Source organism: Somniosus microcephalus, chromosome 8 (genome assembly GCF_052327205.1).
Source record: "Somniosus microcephalus isolate GS21.2 chromosome 8, FLI_Smic_1.0, whole genome shotgun sequence".
Lineage (NCBI taxonomy): Eukaryota > Metazoa > Chordata > Chondrichthyes > Squaliformes > Somniosidae > Somniosus > Somniosus microcephalus.
Genome location: NC_140994.1, coordinates 111,985,032 through 112,002,359, shown reverse-complemented (window position 1 = coordinate 112,002,359; position 17,328 = coordinate 111,985,032). Strand labels below are relative to the sequence as shown.

Here is a 17,328-nt window from a genome sequence, read left to right as displayed (position 1 = left end):
AGGGGAACTTGGAGGTGGTCGTGTTCCCATGCGCCTGCTGCCCTTATCCTTCTAGGTGATAGAAGTCACGGGTTTGGGAGGTGCTGTCAAAGAAGCCTTGGTGAGTTGCTGCAGTGAATCTTGTAGATGGTACACACTGTAGCACGGTACGCCAGTGGTGGAGGGAGTGAATGTTTAAGGTGGTGGATTGGGTACCAATCAAGCGGGCTGCTTTGTCCTGGATGGTGTCGAGCTTCTTGAGTGTTGTTGGAGCTGCACTCATCCAGGCAAGTGGAAAGCATTCCATCACACTCCTGACTTGTGCCTTGAGCTCTTTCAACTGCTGGAACTCTGCTGAAACTTGATTCCATCGCCTGGATTCCACTACCAACAGGACTGCGCTGCTCTACTGACTAGACTGTGCTACTGGCTACACTGTTTGACTCGGCGGCTGTGACTCTGCCCTGCTTTTCAGTCACTTCAGGCCTCATGCTACGGAATTCTTTTGTCAAATTGGTTTCCAGTCTCCAGGACTTCTCTGCACATCTAGATTATGTTTCTGCGTTGGACTACACTGGATTACAATACTACATTTCTGCCCTGAACTGCACTGGATTACACTAAGACTTACCTGCTGTGCCTATCTCTGCTGCTAGGGGGAGAAATTCGGTTGGACTTACCGCCTGGGTGCAAACATGCTAGCGCCGCCGGCAAAATTCACCTGGCTAACCACTACCGCCGCGATCTCCCGCACCCGGTGATCATGACGCCATCCAGCCACGTAGCGCCCTGGACCGTAAATTCATATCTGCCCCTTGCCTCAGCGCCTGCCGTTAGGAACAAGAGGTAGAGGTGACGGGTTGCAGTCGGCTGTTAGCTGCAGGAACATTATTTAAAGGTGCGCACTTCCTGTTTTTTGTCAGCAAACAATGCTGCCTTGTCACTTTGACAGGCAGGTATTTTGACCCATTTGATGTTTCCCTACCTGAAGCAGTTTTGCTCCTGACAAAAAATTATCAGGTTCATTTGTATTACTTTTGATACTGCAACATTTCCAACACTTAATGGGGGCTGTACTGGCACGGGACTCACCCTCCAGCTTCACCAGCGGAGGCAGCGGAGGCAGAGAGAAAGGTTGGAAAATGTGACTAGAGGAAGGAGGGCCAACAGGGCTCTCAACAGGAGGCTTTACCCTCCCAGGGTACTCTGGGAGCAATTCTCCAACTTCCATCTGTCAGAGGAGCAGTGCCTTAGAAGGCTCCGCTTCAGCAAGAAGGTGGTCACTGAGCTCTGCCACCTCCTGCAGCCAGAGCTCCAGCCTCAGCTCAGGACCAGGCCGTCTCTCTCAGTGGCAGTGAAGGTCACAGCCGCTCTCAATTTCTACGCCAGCGGCTCCTTCCAGGTTTCAACAGGGGATATTGCAAACGTTTCACAGTTCGCTGTCCTTTGCTGCATCCGGGAGGTAACAGAAGCTCTGTACAGAAGGAGAAGGAAGTACATCTCATTCCCCATGACCAGAGAGAAACAGCACGAACACTCATGTGGCTTTGCAAGGATAGCGGGTTTCCCCATGGTTCAGGGCACCATTGACTGCACAAACATGGCATTGTGGGCACCTCATCACAATGCAGAGGTTTCCCGCAACCGCAAAGGCTACCACTCTCTGAACGTCCAGTTGGTGTGTGACCGCAGACAGCGCATCCTCGCAGCCAATGCCCGCTATCCTAGCAGAAGCCACGATGCATTCATCCTGTGACAGACCGGTGTCCCAGACCTGTTCCACCTACCACAAGAAGCTCATGCTGGCTACTCGGAATCAAGGGTTATCCACTCGCCACCTGGCTGATGACACCCCTCCGCAACCCCAGCACTCCTGCTCAGCAAGCATACAATGAGAGCCATAGCGCCACTAGGAACATGATCAAACAGACTATTGGTGTGCTGAAGCAACGGTTCCGCTGCCTTGACTGCACTGGAGGAGCCCTGCAGTACTGCCCTGATCGAGTCTCCCTTTTCACTGTTGTGTGCTGCATGCTGCACAACCTGGCCATTCTGAGGACCCAGCCATTGCCACCAGGGATTGCAGGTCCACCTCAGGAGGAGGAAGAGGGAGAGGAGGAGGAGGAGGATGAAGAGGAGGATGAAGAGGAGGAGGAGCAGCACCAACATAGGAGGGAGCTGCTCAATGTTGCTTCTGCAAGGACCGTTCATGAATGCCTCATTATACAGCACTTCCGATGAAGATGGCATTTGGGCTCAACAACCACATCATTACAGCCAGCTCGCAGCCCCTATCACCGGGCAAAGGTCAACTGAGAAACATCCCCAATTTTGCTACATCAAAAGAAATATTTATTATTCTGCACAACTCTCTCTCATCAAACACAACCAATAATAAACAAACACAACAATTTATGAACAACCACAACTGGTTCTTAGCAAACGGAACAATATATTTACAAACACATCACCTTTTGTACACACACCTCCCCCATTTGCTATTAACATTTTATTTACTGGGCCTTCCTCAATGATTTCCCTCCCATTTGCAATTCCCCCCTCCCAACCCTACTGCTCCTCTGTAATGTGGCCCCAGTGGCTGCAGCAAAGCTGGAGGAAGGCAGCCGAGTCCGTGAGCCAGAGACTGCAGATGGCCTTTCAGGATGACCTCGACTAGCTCTGGGCCTGGAGGGCCCGGCTGCAGACTGCACCAACTCTGCATGGCAGCAGCAGTCTGGGCTGGCTGGGTTACAGGCTGCGGCAAGTGCAACGGCAGAGTGGTAGTGGTGGGAGCAGGAATGCTGTCATCCTGAGAGAGGACAGCACCTTCCTGCTCGACTGACACACTGCCACTCCCCCGGGGCAGAACTTCAGCATCCAGAGCAATCTGCTCGAGCACAGATTGCTGGCCTGCTGCGGCACCGTGAAATCCCCGGTGGACAGTGGCTGATGCAGCGATGATGGCGCTTGCGTGGCATCAATCTGAGACTGCATCAGAGCAGTCTGAGATTGGATGGCACCAACCAATGACTTGATTCCAGCACGAAGCCATTGCGTTGCCTCGGCCTGTGCTGCAATAGATGCTGCCACCTCACCCATGACACACGGCATGGGGTCTGGGTCCCCACAGTCTCTCTGCGAGTCAACCATCCTCTGCAAGGTGCCAAGGATGGGTTCAAGGGTTTGCGCAGAGATGACAGCTGTGCTGGTGGTGGACTCCTCCATGCTCCTAGCCATTGCACCCATGAGCTCAGTATGCATGCTCATCGCCTGAGTATTCATCAGCGCGACATCGAGGTCCTCATCTGAGTCTTGTGCAGCAGAACTCGTGCGTGCACTCACCCTCCGGGGAGATGGCCGCTGAGCTTCCCTTTCCCCGTGGTGTTGCTGCAGCCCACTCGGTCCCGGAGCTTCACCCACATCAAATCCTAACCCCCTGTTCCCTTCAGCTGACCGTGCAGCCCCAGTATTGGATGCCTCCCCCTCAGGAAATGCAGGCAGTGAGGCACGCTTAGTGTTCCTCCTCCTCTCCTGTGTCGCTGCCACTGGGAGGCTGAGGGACAGGCTGGTCAGGTGGTGGCTGATTATCTAAAAGCAGGAAGACACAAGAGTGGGTTTAACATCAGGGGAGGGGGCAGGAAGGGAGCAAGGACTGGAGACAGTAAATTTAGATGGAAAGCGGGAATGGCTTGTGGTGTGAGAGGGAAGTGGTACGAGAGAAGGGGGTGAGGTGATGAACATACTGTTGTTGTCCCCAAGGGGGTTGACCTCTCTGACTGCCACAGCGCCTACAACCTGGGCCGCAATGATGCTGCACACTCGCTCTTCCAGCTGTGTAAGGGGGTGCAGCTCCGCCTGACCTCCTCCTGTGTGTTGCTGCTTCCTCTTGTTATGGGCAAGCTTGGCCTGCAAGTAAAAGGACAGCGTGTGAGTGAGTGTGCAGCCATGTGTTTGGCAGATGTGCCTATCATGGTTGAATAATTAATGTATGCAAGGCGTGAGATGTGAATGTGACTTTCACTAGATGGGCATAGTTGGTGGATGAGTGTTGGGTATTTGGCGATTTATACCATCTGCGCACAGAGTGAGGTTGAGATGGTGAGATGCAAAGGTTTTTGAAGCATGTACTCACCCTGACCACCCGAGTGAGGTCATTGAACTTCTTCCGGCACTAGGTGTGAGTCCTGTGGACCAGGCTTCTGGCCAAGACGTACTGGGCCACCTCCCTCCAAACCCTTCTAAAGGCCTGCAGCAATGGCCTCCTGCCAGTGTCTGGGAAGAGCACTGCCTATCGGCGTTCCACAGCCACAACCAGAACCTCCAAAGCCTGGTCACTGAACCGGCTCTCTCTCTCTCTGGGCCTCTGATCAGCCATGAGATTTGTGGTTGATGGTTTGCAGCTCCTTGCAGGCCCCGGTCATAAGCAGCAATGATCAGAGTGAGGCTGTGCAGCATGATTGCACCTCCCCTTTAAGAACTGGAAGGCGCCAGTCTGTCTGAACACTTGTAATTGATAGCGCCTGAACTTGAGTAATGGTCTGAGGTAGTGTCCCATTCCCTGATGTTAGCGCCCTAAGAGAATGGTGTAGCGCTTGATTTAGTGCGCCACTTCCCTCTTGGAGCGTTAATACTGAATTTCACGGTCGCCGGGTGCTAAAGTTTGCTGATACCGAATATTTCCCCCTTTAACCTTAAAACTGCGGCTGTGTCTCTGCTGAAATAGTTCCACTGGTTTTTCAGCTCTGCTGGCTTCTAGCTATCTGGTGACTTGTTCTACTGATTTTCAGCTTTGTTGGTCGCTGGCTTGTGGTTTTATTTTTTCTCCGCTGCTTTGATCTACGGGGACCTCCATCATGTGTCAATTTCACCACCATCTTTCTGCACCGCTACCGACTCTCATTCCTAAGGCTACAACCTCCATCCTCGAGCTCTCTACCCTTCAAATAACTTCTGGACTTCACTCACCTGCTTTGGACAGTGGTTCGTTGATGCTCCGTACCGGCCCCATCCTGCTCACGCTGGCTTGTCCTTCTACGGGTCCTGTGACTTTGACCCTGGTCTCCCTACTATTGTCCCCGACCTATTCCCTGCTGCCAGAAAATATGTATTCCATTAATTATTGCATTTAAACAGGCCTATGTAACCTGAGTTTTTCCCGCATTTATTTACGTGCGCACTTTGCCTGCCGCTCCGGACCCGAGCCATTTAATACTTTTCCACTTTCCCAGCTCTTATGTTCATTAATAAATAAACATTCTTATTATGAACACAGCTAGCTTTTGCTAGACACTTTATTGAGCACATGTGGACTAGGTACAGTATCTGTAGAGGCATCCATCTTGACTGCTGCCTTCTGGGTAGCCTAGTGCCTCATGGGTAATGTAGTCTTAATATACATACAGCTGGGTAGTGTAGTATTATATACATAGAGCTGTATACAGCTCTACACAGCTCTACGGCTCCACCTAGTGTCCACTATAGAATGACATGTTATTGATCATTACATCCCCCTTTCTTTGAGGTTTAACAAAATCAATATCAATCAACTTTCAAGAAAACAATAAAGATAATATCAGTAACACTTTTGTTAGTGCTCTATAAACATAAACATTTTCAAAACAGTCAACACATTTTCAAAGCTTTACATTGTACTCAAAGATTAAGTCTATCAGGCTCTTTTACTTCACGTGTGGATCTTCTCAACACGGGTAAGTCTGATGTGTCTTCATGAGATTGTTCTGGCGGTGAATGACAAGATGCAGTTGCGGCATTGTCATCAATCTGGTCTTGAATAGTCTCTTGTGTTTTTAGGAGGGAACGGCGGTTCCTCCTGAGAATCTGTCCTTCCTCAGTTCTAACAGTGTATGACCTTGGTCCTACTTCCTCAAGAACTGTAGCTTTCCTGTTCCATGCATCTGGATCCTCAATCCTGACAACATCATCCTTTGTCAATGGTTTTAGAGTTTTGGATGACTTGTCATAGTATGATTTCTGTTTCAGCTTTAACAGTTGAAGTCTCTGTCTCAGTTCCTCACTTTGCAGTTCTTTTGCACAGCAGGGTAGCGTGGTGCGCAACTTGCGACCCATTAGTAGTTCAGCAGGTGAAGAACCACAGTCTAAAGGTAAGGCTCGGTAGCTCAGCAGGGCGAGATAAGGATCAGACTTGCTTTCTGTCGCTTTCTTCAGTAGCTGCTTGAGAACTTGAACACCTTTCTCTGCCTTACCATTTGACCGAGCATACAAAGGACTGGATGTGATGTGCTGAAAGTCATAATGTGCTGCAAACTGTTGCCACTCCTTACAGTTGAAGCACGGACCATTGTCGCTAACGGCAATCCTGGGAATTCCATGTCTGGCGAAGATGGATTTCACATGCATTATGACACTGCTTGCTGTGGTGCTTGAGAGCAGCGCCATCTCAGGATAGTTAGAATAGTAGTCAATCACTATTAGATAGTCTTTACCATTTAAATGAAAAAGGTCCATACCAACCTTTTGCCATGTTTGTTTTGGTGTTTCTGACATGTCTCACATTTACCTATTATGTTCTCAATGTCCTTATTTATGCCAGGCCAATAAACAGTGTCTCTTGCCCTCCTTTTGCATTTTTCAATTCCGAGGTGTCCCTCATGAATCTTTTTGAGCATGTCTTGACGTAGAGCCTGTGGAATGACTATTCTGTTCTGTTTTAGTAATAGTCCACTTGCGACACTCAATTCTGACCTTATGTGAAAATATTTTGGACAGGAACCTTTTGGCCAACCATGATGAATGTTGCCTATTACTGTTTGTAATACTGTATCTTTTACTGTTTCTTCTGCTATTTGCTTTGATTTTGTGTCTGACACGGGCAGCGCAGCAGTGACCATACTCACATGAACATCCACGTCTTCTTCAGTAGTGCTCACATGACTCATTGTGGATGCTCGGGATAGTGCATCTGCTAACACTATGTATTTGCCTGGTGTTTAGATCAGTTCAAAGTCATATCTTTGCAGCTTCATCATGAGTCGTTGAATCCTTGGGACTGCTGCCTTCTGGGTAGCCTAGTGCCTCATGGGTAATGTAGTCTTAATATACATACAGCTGGGTAGTGTAGTCTTATATATATACAGCTCTACACAGCTCTACGGCTCCACCTAGTGTCCACTATAGAATGACATGTTATTGATCATTACACCAGCCACTGACTCCATCCCTCTCTCTAACATCTGTCTGAGGCTGAACCACACTCTTCGCAACCTTGGTGTCATATTTGACCCTGAAATGAGCTTCTGACCACATAGCCACGACATAACTAAAATCGCCTATTTCCACCTACTTAACATCCCCCATCTCCGCCCTTGCCTCAGCTCATCCACTGCTGAAACCCTCATCCATGCCTTTGTTACCTCTAGACTTGACTATTCTAATACACTCCTGGCTGGCCTCCCACTTTCCACCCTACGTAAACCTGAGGTGATCCAAAACTCTGCTGCCCGTGTCCTAAATCGCACCAAGTCCCACTTGCCCATCACCCCTGTGGTCGCTGACCTACATTGGCTCCCAGTTAAGCAGCACCTTGATATCAAAATTCTCATCCTTGTTATCAAATCCCTCCATGGGCTTGCCCCTCCCTATTTCTGGTATCTCTTTCAGCCCCACAACCCCCTGAAATATCTGCACTCCTCTAATTCTGGCCTCTTGAGCATCCCTGATTATAATCTCTCAACAATTGGTGGCCGTGCCTTCGGCTGCTTGGGCCTTAAGCTCTAGAATTCCCTCCCTAAACCTGTCCGCCTCGCTACCTCTCTTTCCTCCTTTAAGATGCTCCTTAAAACCTACCTCTTTGACAAAGCTTTTGGTCATCGGTCCTAATTTCTCCTTATGTGGCTCAGTGTCAATTTATTTTTTGTCTTAAAACACTCCTGTGAAGCATCTTGGAAAGTTTTACTACGTTAAAGGTGCTATATAAATACAAGTTGTTGTTGTTGTTGTTGCTGTTGCAGATGTTGGAAAGGCTTTGAGGAGTCAAGAGGTGAGCCATTCGACACTGAATACCCAGCCTTCGACCTGTTCTTGTAGCCACAGTATTTAAGTGTGCTGGTCGAGTTAAGTATCCAGTCAATGGCGACCCCCCCTAGGATGCTGATGGTGGGGGATTCGGCGATGGTAATGCCGTTACATGTCAAGGGGCGGTGGCCAGTCTCTCTCTTGTTGGAGATTCTCATTGCCTGGCACTTGTGTGGTGTGAATGTTACTTGCCGCTTATCAGCCCAAGCCTGAATGTTGCCCAGGTCTTGCTTAATGCGGGCCTAGTCTGCTTCATTATCTGAGGAGTTGTGAATGTAACTGACACTATTCCCACTAAACTGCTGACCACCCAACATCCCTTCCTGGCCCCCATGCTCGCTGATAGTGTAAATGGTTCTCTCTCCTCAGGTTCTCTTCCACTCCCTTTCAAATCTGTCATCATCAACCCCCCACCTCAAAATAACTCACCTTGACCCCTCGGTCCTTGCAAACTACCACCCCATCATAACCTCCCTTTCCTCTCCAAAGTATTTGTACATGTTGTCATCTCCCAAATCTGTGCCCATCTTTCCAGCAACTCCATGTTTGAACCTCTCCAATCAGGTTTCCGCCTCTGTCACAGTATTTAAACAGCCCAACTAAAAAGTCACAATTGACATCCTGTGTGACAATGAACCTGGTGCACTATCCCTCCTCATCCTTCTCGACCTGTCTGCAGCCTTTGAAACGGTGTCACACCATATAGAATCATAGAATCATAGAAAGTTACAGCACGGAAGGATGTCATTTCGGCCCATCGTGTCCGCGCCGGCCAACAAAGAGCTATCCAGCCTAATCCCACTTCCCAGCTATTGGTCCATAGCCCTGCAGGTTAGAGCATCCCAAGTGCACATCCAAGTACTTTTTAAATGTGGTTAGGGTTCCTGCCTCTACCACCCTTTCAGGCAGTGAGTTCCAGACCCCCACAACCCTCTGGGTGAAGAAATTTCCCCTCAAATCCCCTCTAAACCTTCCACCAATTACTTTAAATCTTTAAAGTAATTATACCTCCAACGCCTGTCCTCTGTTGTCCAGCTGAGTGGGACTGCCCTCACCTGGTTCCACTCTTACCTATCCAGTTGTAGCAACAGAATCTCCTACAATGGCTTCTACTCCCGCTCCTGCACCATTACCTCTGGTGTCCCCCAGGGATCTATCCTTGACCCCCTCATATTTCTCATCTACATGATGTCCCTCAGCGACATCATCCAAAAATAACATCAGGTTCCACATGTATGCTGAAGACACCTAGCTCCACCTCACTATAAAGAAAGAAAAGAAAGACTTGCATTTATATGGTGCTTTTCACGACCACCGGATGTCCCAAAGCGCTTTACAGCCAATGAAGAATTTTTATTTTGAAGTGTAGTCACTGCTGTAATGTAGGAAATGCGGCAGCCAATTTGCACACAGCAAGCTCCCACAAACAGCAATGTGATGAGGATCAGATAATCTGCTTTAGTGATTATGGTTGAGGGATAAATATTGGCCAGGACACCGGGGAGAATTCCCCTGCTCTTCTTCGAAATAGTGCCATGGGATCTTTTACATCCAGCAGAGAGAGCAGAGGAGGCATCGGTTTAATGTCTCACCTGAAAGACGGCACCCCCGACAGTGCAGCACTCCCTCAGCACTGCACTGGAGTGTCAGCTGAGATTTTTGCGCTCAAGTTCTGGAATGGGACTTGAACCCACAACCTTCTGACCCAGAGACGAGAGTGCTGCACACTGAGCCACTGGCTGACACCATCACCTTTCTCGACCCCTCCACTGCCTTTGATTTATCACACTGCTTGTCCGACATCCAGTACTGGATGAGCAGAAATTTCATCCAATTAAATATTGGGAAGAACGAAGCATTGCCTTCGGTCCCTGCTGCAAAATCCATTCTCTAGCCATTGATTCCATCCCCCTCCCTGGCCACTGTCTCAGTCTGAACCAGACTTATAGCAATCTCGGTGGTCTATTCGACCCTGAGCTGAGCTTCCGACCCCTGATCCTCTGCATCACGAGGACCTCCTACTTCCACTTCTGTAATATCGCCCGTCTCCGCCCCACCTCAGCCCATCAGCTACTGAAACCCTCATTCATGCTGTTGTTACTCCAGACTTGACTATTCCAAAGCTCTCTGACAGGCCTCCTACCTTGCACCCTCCATAAACAAAAGCTCATCTGAAACTCTGCTACCCGTAACCTAGCCCGCACCATGTCCCGTTCTCCCATCAGCCCTGTGCTCACTGACATGCATTAGCTCCTGGTCCGGCAACACCCTGATTCTAAAATTCTCATCCTTGTGTTCAAATCCCTCTATGGCCTCACACATTCCTATCTCTATTTTCCCCTCCAGCCATACAACCTCCGAGAACTCTACTTACCTCCAATTCTGGCCTCTTCTGCATCCTCAACTTCCCACCATTGACGGCCCCGCCTTCATCAGTCTAGGCCTTAAGCTCTGGAATTTCCTCCCCAATCCTCTTCGCCTCTCCCTCTCCTCCTTTAAGGCGTTCCTCTTTAACCAAGCATTTTCTCACCTGTCCTTATGTCTCCTCCTTTGGCTCAGTGTCAATATTTTTCTGATTATGCTCCTGTGAAGCAGTTTGGGATGTTTTACTGCGTTTAAATCGCGATATGAATGCAGGTTGTTAATTTAAACACTTTCCAATGAACTTTACAGGAAGAATTGGAGAGTGAAATCGAGAAGCTTCGGCGAGTCCAGCAGAATTGTTCCAGCAAAGAGCGAGACTTGGGGAAATCAGAAGTTGAAATAAAGGTAGGGAAAAGTGGAACTGGATTTCGAAAGGGTTTCACTCCCCACTGAGTCAATGAACACATCAGAAACTTCCAAACATAAGAAACAGGTCTTCCAATTCAGGACAAACTCGGGGAAATTCCTCCCCAGCTCCCTTTTAAAGGGTGGTAGTGACTCCATACCCAGCACATGTTCAGGGAGTCTGTTCCAGAGATCGAGGACTCTGGCATCTAACGTAACTCTGTGTCTATGGATTTTATACTCAGGCCTTCTAGTCCTAACATCCCAATCCATCTCAAGTACGTCACCCAATGAGTGAGTCCAATAATCCCCCCATCATTTTAAAAACCTCAATCATGTCCCTCTCAGCCTGCCTTTCTCTACATCGCCCGACCTCTTGGAGCCAATCCTCAGTACTAAAATCCATCAGACTACGTGTCATTCTGGCCACCATCTCCTTCACCAGGTGTCTCCATCTCCTTCACCAGGTGTGGGCACCAAAACTGGAGCCATCACTCCAGGTGTGATGGACCAGGTGGCAATGCCATGCACAGTCTAAATACAGTGCTCTTTCTTTTAAACTCAAGGCTCAAGGCAACTCTGGTTAATCTCTGTTTTCTCTCCCAATAGACACCCCCCACTGCTTGTCTACCTTTAACGGGTGATCGAGTAGTGATCTAAACAGACTGCCCTGTCCCTGGAGAGTGCCGTGTGCTCAGGGTAACAGCTGTGTGGAGGGGCCATTTGTAATGAGAGTTGGTTTGGGTTTCAGACACGAATCAATGAGTTGAAAGGAAAGCTATCGAAGAGCTTCTCTGAATGGAGGAGACAGCTGGAAGAAGATGAGGAATACACACTGAAACTGATCGATGAGGAGGGGTTCCGAGCTCTCTCACAGATTAGAAGCTGTTCTGAAGCAGTAAACAAGAGGATGGAACAGATTACATTAATAGATGGAGAAACCCAGAGTCTGGTACAGATGGACCCTACCGTTACACACTGAACTCTTTACTCTCAATCCCAAAATTCACTGTTTAGTTCCATTGTGTGTTGTTTGTTCATTGACTGATTTGATCTCCTCTCTTTATTCACAGAACTCAAAGCAGCTCCTTTCCAGGTAAGTTCCTCTCAGTCATACAGTACCTGCTGCTGATAGGGAACCTTCACCTGTATCTGAGAGAAGAGTGAAAGTAGAACCACGGCTTGGAAACCTTCCCAGATAAGGTGCTTTCAAATGGTGGGAATATTGAGTGACGTTTAATTGTGTTTTGAGGGGTTATTGGCTCAGGCAGCCTGTGGGGAAATGGCAGTGACATGAGCTGTTCCATCGGTGTGTCGAGCTTCTCAGGAAGTGAGAGAGAGTTAAAGCTGCAGTGACCTGCATCTAAGTGAGGCTTCCTAAAGGCTCCATGTGTGTCAGTGACAGCTTTATTCCATTGGGTCAGTAAGTGCTGTGTGATTGGCATGTTCTATCAACCAGCCCATGGAGAATGAGGAGAGGGGCAGGTCCCAGTGTCAGAGTGACAGTAAAATGTGTTGTGATTGGCTCATTCTATCCACTAACAGAGAAATGAGTGGGTACTGAGATTTCCCAGGAATGTAAGTGTCCCTGGACACTCTGGGGGAAAAATTTGATTGGTTTGCCCCTCCCGTTAGTGGATGCTAACGGAGTGCAAAGCAACTAGTGCCTAGGCGCAGCGATTTTTGCGCTACTCGCGAAATTGACCAGACATTATGCGGCGGCGCTAAACACTACCGCCACGATCTCCTGCACCCGCAGATCATGATGTCAGTCGAGTGTGCAATGCCACGGTAGTGCCCCGGACCAGATATTGAGTGGCGCCCCCTGCCTTTCCGCCTGCCGCTAGCAACGACAGGTTGAGGGGAACATTTTGCAGTCGGGAAGGGACTGGGGGAACGCTATTTAATGCCGACTGCATCCTGCCTTTTTTTGTTGGTGACATTTTTGCACCACGCATTCAGAGAGAGAGAGAGAGACTTCTGGAGAGATTCAACGCTGTGTGAAGGAGATTTGGGTACTGAGCAGCACTTTGCAGAATCATTTTGATTTGATCTTCCTTGCATCAATTTAGAAGAGACTGTGAGGGCTGCACTCTGAGCTCTTTCCCTGGGCCCCTCCAATGTTCTTTCCAGCAGATTTGATGCACAGGTCTCTCCAGGCCGAGATTCAAGGCTGCAATAAGCAGGGTGTGGATGGAGAGCAAGATCGACCCTCTCCTTTAAGAACTGGCCGGCGCCAGTGTGTCTGTGTTCCATTGCTGACTGACATCACATGAGCTTCACCAGCGTTAGCGTTTGCGCCATAAGACAGGTGTGTAGCGCCTGATTTAGCGCTCCAATCAACTCCAGGGGCGATAGAAACCAAGTTTTTAGTTGGAGACGATAATTTGCGGCAAGTGCTAAACATGAGCCTGGCCGATAATTGCGCCCCAAGCGGGGCGATACCAAATTTCTCCCCCTCTGACCCCGATATTAACGGGGAGGTGGGGAAGGTGCGAGGGAGGCCGTTAACATGGGAAGATCCCGGCAAGGCTGGGGACGGGGAGGCCCTGTCGATCTTAACAGCAGCCCCTCATTTAAATAATCTTCTTCGATGACTGATGGCCGAGCCGGCGGACGGGAGCAAAACAAGTGGCAGGAGGTCACGGCCGGAATCCCGTAGGGGCATTCCCCGTCACTCAGTAGAGGGAAGCAGAAGCTTCGGGGCCCCATCGGGAGAGGGGGGGGAAGGCTAATTTTTTTTAAATTCATTTATGGGATCAGGGAGTCGCCGGCAAGGCCAGCATTTATTGCCCATCCCTAGTTGCCCTTGAGAAGGTGGTGGTGAGCCGCCTTCTTGAACCACTGCAGCCCGTGTGGTGAAGGTACTCCCACAGTGCTGTTAGGAAGGGAATTCCAGGATTTTGACCCAGCAACAATGAAGGATCGGCGATATACTTCCAAGTCAGGATGGTGTGTGACTTGGAGGGGAACTTGGAGGTGGTGGTGTTCCCATGCACCTGCTGCCCTTGTCCTTCTAGGTGGAAGAGGTCGCAGGTTTGGGACGTGCTGCCGAAGAAGGCAATAGCGAGTTGCTGCAGTGCATCTTGTAGATGGCACACACTGCAGCCACGGCACGGCGCTGGTGGAGGGAGTGAATGTTTAAGGTGGTGGATGGGGTGCCAGCCAAGCGGGCTTCTTGAGTGTTGTTGGAGCTGCACTCATCCAGGCAAGTGGAGAGTATTCCATCAGACTCCTTACTTGTGCTTTGTAGATGGTAGAAAAGCTTTGGGGAGTCAGGAGGTTAGACACTTGCCACAGAATACCTAGCCTTTGACCTGCTCTTGTTGCCACAGTATTTATGTAGCTGGTCCAATTACGTATCTGGTCAATGGTGATGGTGGATTCGGCGATGGTAATGCCATTGAATGTCATGGGGCGGTGGTTGGACTCTTGGTTGCTGAGACAGTCATTGCCTGGCACTTCTGTGGCGCGAATGTTAACTGCCACTTATCAGCCCAAGCCTGAATGTCGTCCAGGTCTTGTTGCATGGAGGCATGGACTGCTTCACTATCTAAGGAGTTGTGAATGGCATTGAACACTGCGCAGTCATCAGCGAACATTCCCATTTCTGACCTTATGATGGAGGGAAGGTCATTGATGAAGCAGTTGAAGATGGTTGGGCCTAGGACACTGCCCTGAGGAACTCCTGCAGCAATGTCCTGGGGCTGTGATGATTGACCTTCAATCACCACAACCATCTTCCTTTGTGCTAGGTATGACTCCAGCCAGTGGAGAGTTTCCCCCCCCCGATTACCATTGACTTCAGTTTTACTAGGGCTCCTTCATGCCACACTCGGCCAAATGTTCCCTTGATGTCAAGGGCAGTCACCCTCACCTCACCGCTGGAATTCAGCCCCTTTGTCCATGTTTGGACCAAGGCTGTAATGAGGCCGGGAGCAGAGTGGTCTTGGCGGAAGCCAAACTGGGCATCAGTGAGCAGTTTATTGGTGAGTAAGCGTCGCTTGATTGCACTGTCAACGACACCTTCCATCACATTGCTGAGGATTGAGACTAGGCTGATGGGATGGTAATTGGCCAGGCTGGATTTGTCCTGCTTTTTGTGGACAGGAAATACTTGGGCATTTTTCCACATTGTCGGATAGATGCCAGTGTTGTAGCTGTACTGGAACAGCTTGGCTAGACGCGCGGCTAGTTCCGACACCATCGGGAGGGTGGAGAGAGCAGGAACTCCAGGGCCCCATCGGAGGGGATGGTGACAAATGCTGAAAGACTGGGGTTGGGTGGATTATTGAAAGGATCTGATCTTTAGCACTTACCTTGGCCAGTCGGCTCCTCCTTTCTCGGATCTGCTGTGGGGTAGCCGACAGTGCCGGCCTCCCCCTGACCCACACTCACATTTCACTCACCATCCTGATTATGTCATCAGGCCGCGACTTTTGAATGTTAATGAGGCCCCACCTGCCTTTCGCAGGAGCCTCGTTGATGGCCTGATTTGTGTTAAAATTGAAATAGCTGGGAACGGGGTCGGGCTGGGGTCGGGTTACTCGATCCCGATGTTTTAACCCCCGACCCTCGCCCGCCCGTCGGGGTGTGAGGAGATTAAAATCGAGAAGTCTGTGAGGGATCCCACCGATCCCAGGTCCCTGGGAGGCTGTTCCTTCTCCTCTCCTCACTTCACATGATTGTAGTGAGTGTGTTCCTGCAGTAAGGGGGGAGCACAGACTGGAGAGCCTCGGGATAATAATAATTATTAATAATGGAAAGATGAGTCTCCAGTAGAGAGAAACTGGACTGAACACAGGGGGCTAACAAAATCACAAACTGAGCTGAAGTGGCAGCAAACCAGGATCCCACTGCACGTGAGGAGATCAGTGTGATTGCAGGGAGACTGACAATCCCGGGATTCTGCCATTTTCAGGATGGGTTGCTGCGGGGTGTCAGTACGAGCATTAGAAGGGGTGCAGGTTGTTGCACTGATCACTCGTTCCTCTTTGGGTTTCTGATCTGAAATGTCCCCACTGATAAAAACATTCTCTCCTCTTTCATTCCAGAGTGACTGAAACTCAGAGAGTCACAGACCCAGATGTCCCAGCGCTCACCCTGAACCTGTCCAATATATCTCAACTTATCCAGAAGAGGCTGAATGGATGGGGAAAGTATCACTCAGACATATTGGGAATCATCAGTAAGAATGTGTAGCTTTTCTCCAACATAAGGGACCGGGAGCAGGTCGGGTTAGTTGTGTTCAGACAGCTGGGCATATCGCAAACTTTAATATCAGCTCCCTGTGTCTGTGGATCAGGAGCCTGAAATTAATCCTCAGTCCCCAGTGATACCTGCTTTAAACATTCCTCACTGTAATTGGCCAGAGCTTCACCCACCATGGGCCAGGTAGGGGCGGGGTTACACACTGCCAATCAGAGTGTCTCTTAAAGGGACACCATCCCTCACAGGACTGTCAGTATCATTAAAGAGTAAAGTTAAAAAAAGGAAGACTTGCATTTATATAGCGCCTTTCACAACCTCAGAACGTCCCAATGTGCTTTATAGCCAATGAAGTCCCATTTTTGAAGTGCAGTCACTGTTGTAATGTTGGAATATCTAAGTATGGAATATATAACCTCCCCCATCGAGTAATATGAAGGAGGCGGGACCTCGCTGTGTCACAATTCCCAATCACCCTGTGCTTTGTTTACAGTGCCAGCTTCCCCCGAATACAGGGGCCCATCGAACGTAACTCCTCCCCCACACAGCTCCTCTAGGGCAGCCCCTGTCCCAGGGAATGTCCTCCAGCTGTCCACTGATATCAGGGGGAGAGCGGGAATATCCCGAGGTATGTTTATAACCTGAAACGGAGATCACACTGGCTGTTTTAAATTTCTATTTAACCCTTTCTCTTTCTGTGGTGTTTCGTCAGTGAGGGTTCAGTGTGAGGGATTCGAGGGTCGAGTTCCTGCATGTTAAGTCTGTGAATTATTTAGTTAATTAAGACACAGACTAATGAGTACAATAAAAACAGGTCTTTACTGGTTGGAGGTAGGGACTATACTGAATACAAGATTACTGCACAGTGCTTATATACCGGTGTGTTCACCCCCGGTATTACGCCTACAGCAGCCTGAGAAAGTAGTACATCTCTTAAGGTGGAACAGGCTTAAGCTCTCTTAAGGTGGAACAGGTTACATACACAACACTCCTCCCTTCTTAGCTTTATAGTCATCCCCCCCATTTAACATAACGTAATAACATATATACATATATAACTTCATGTTTAACGTAACATATCACAGATTCAGTCTCTGCAGAAAACAGTTCACAGATTCAATCTCTGTGGTGTAGTCGGTTCACGTTACTCATTCAATAGTCCTTTCATGGATTTAACAGCTTGAACTTCCGAACTGATTTGGCTCCGTTCGGAGGGACCACGTGTGTGATCTGCTGGAGGTGATAATGGTTCAGATGGGTCATCTTCTGTTTTTACTTTTCCTTTTCTGCTTCTTGGAGACTCTCTGGGCTCCATTGTCA

The 17,328-nt window shown here is 49.2% G+C and overlaps 1 protein-coding gene across 1 annotated transcript in view; it reads left to right on the top strand.

The window, feature by feature from the left end:
• The window catches only part of LOC147113751 (E3 ubiquitin/ISG15 ligase TRIM25-like), a 34,340-nt gene that overhangs the window by 2,525 nt on the left and 14,487 nt on the right, over positions 1-17,328 (top strand). Inside the window, exons 2-5 of the mRNA XM_085995063.1 lie at positions 10,705-10,800; positions 11,552-11,763; positions 11,855-11,896; positions 15,855-15,988. Of these exons, the coding sequence (XP_085851189.1) occupies positions 10,705-10,800; positions 11,552-11,763; positions 11,855-11,896; positions 15,855-15,988 (484 nt within the window). The remainder of the gene's footprint in view (positions 1-10,704; positions 10,801-11,551; positions 11,764-11,854; positions 11,897-15,854; positions 15,989-17,328) is intronic.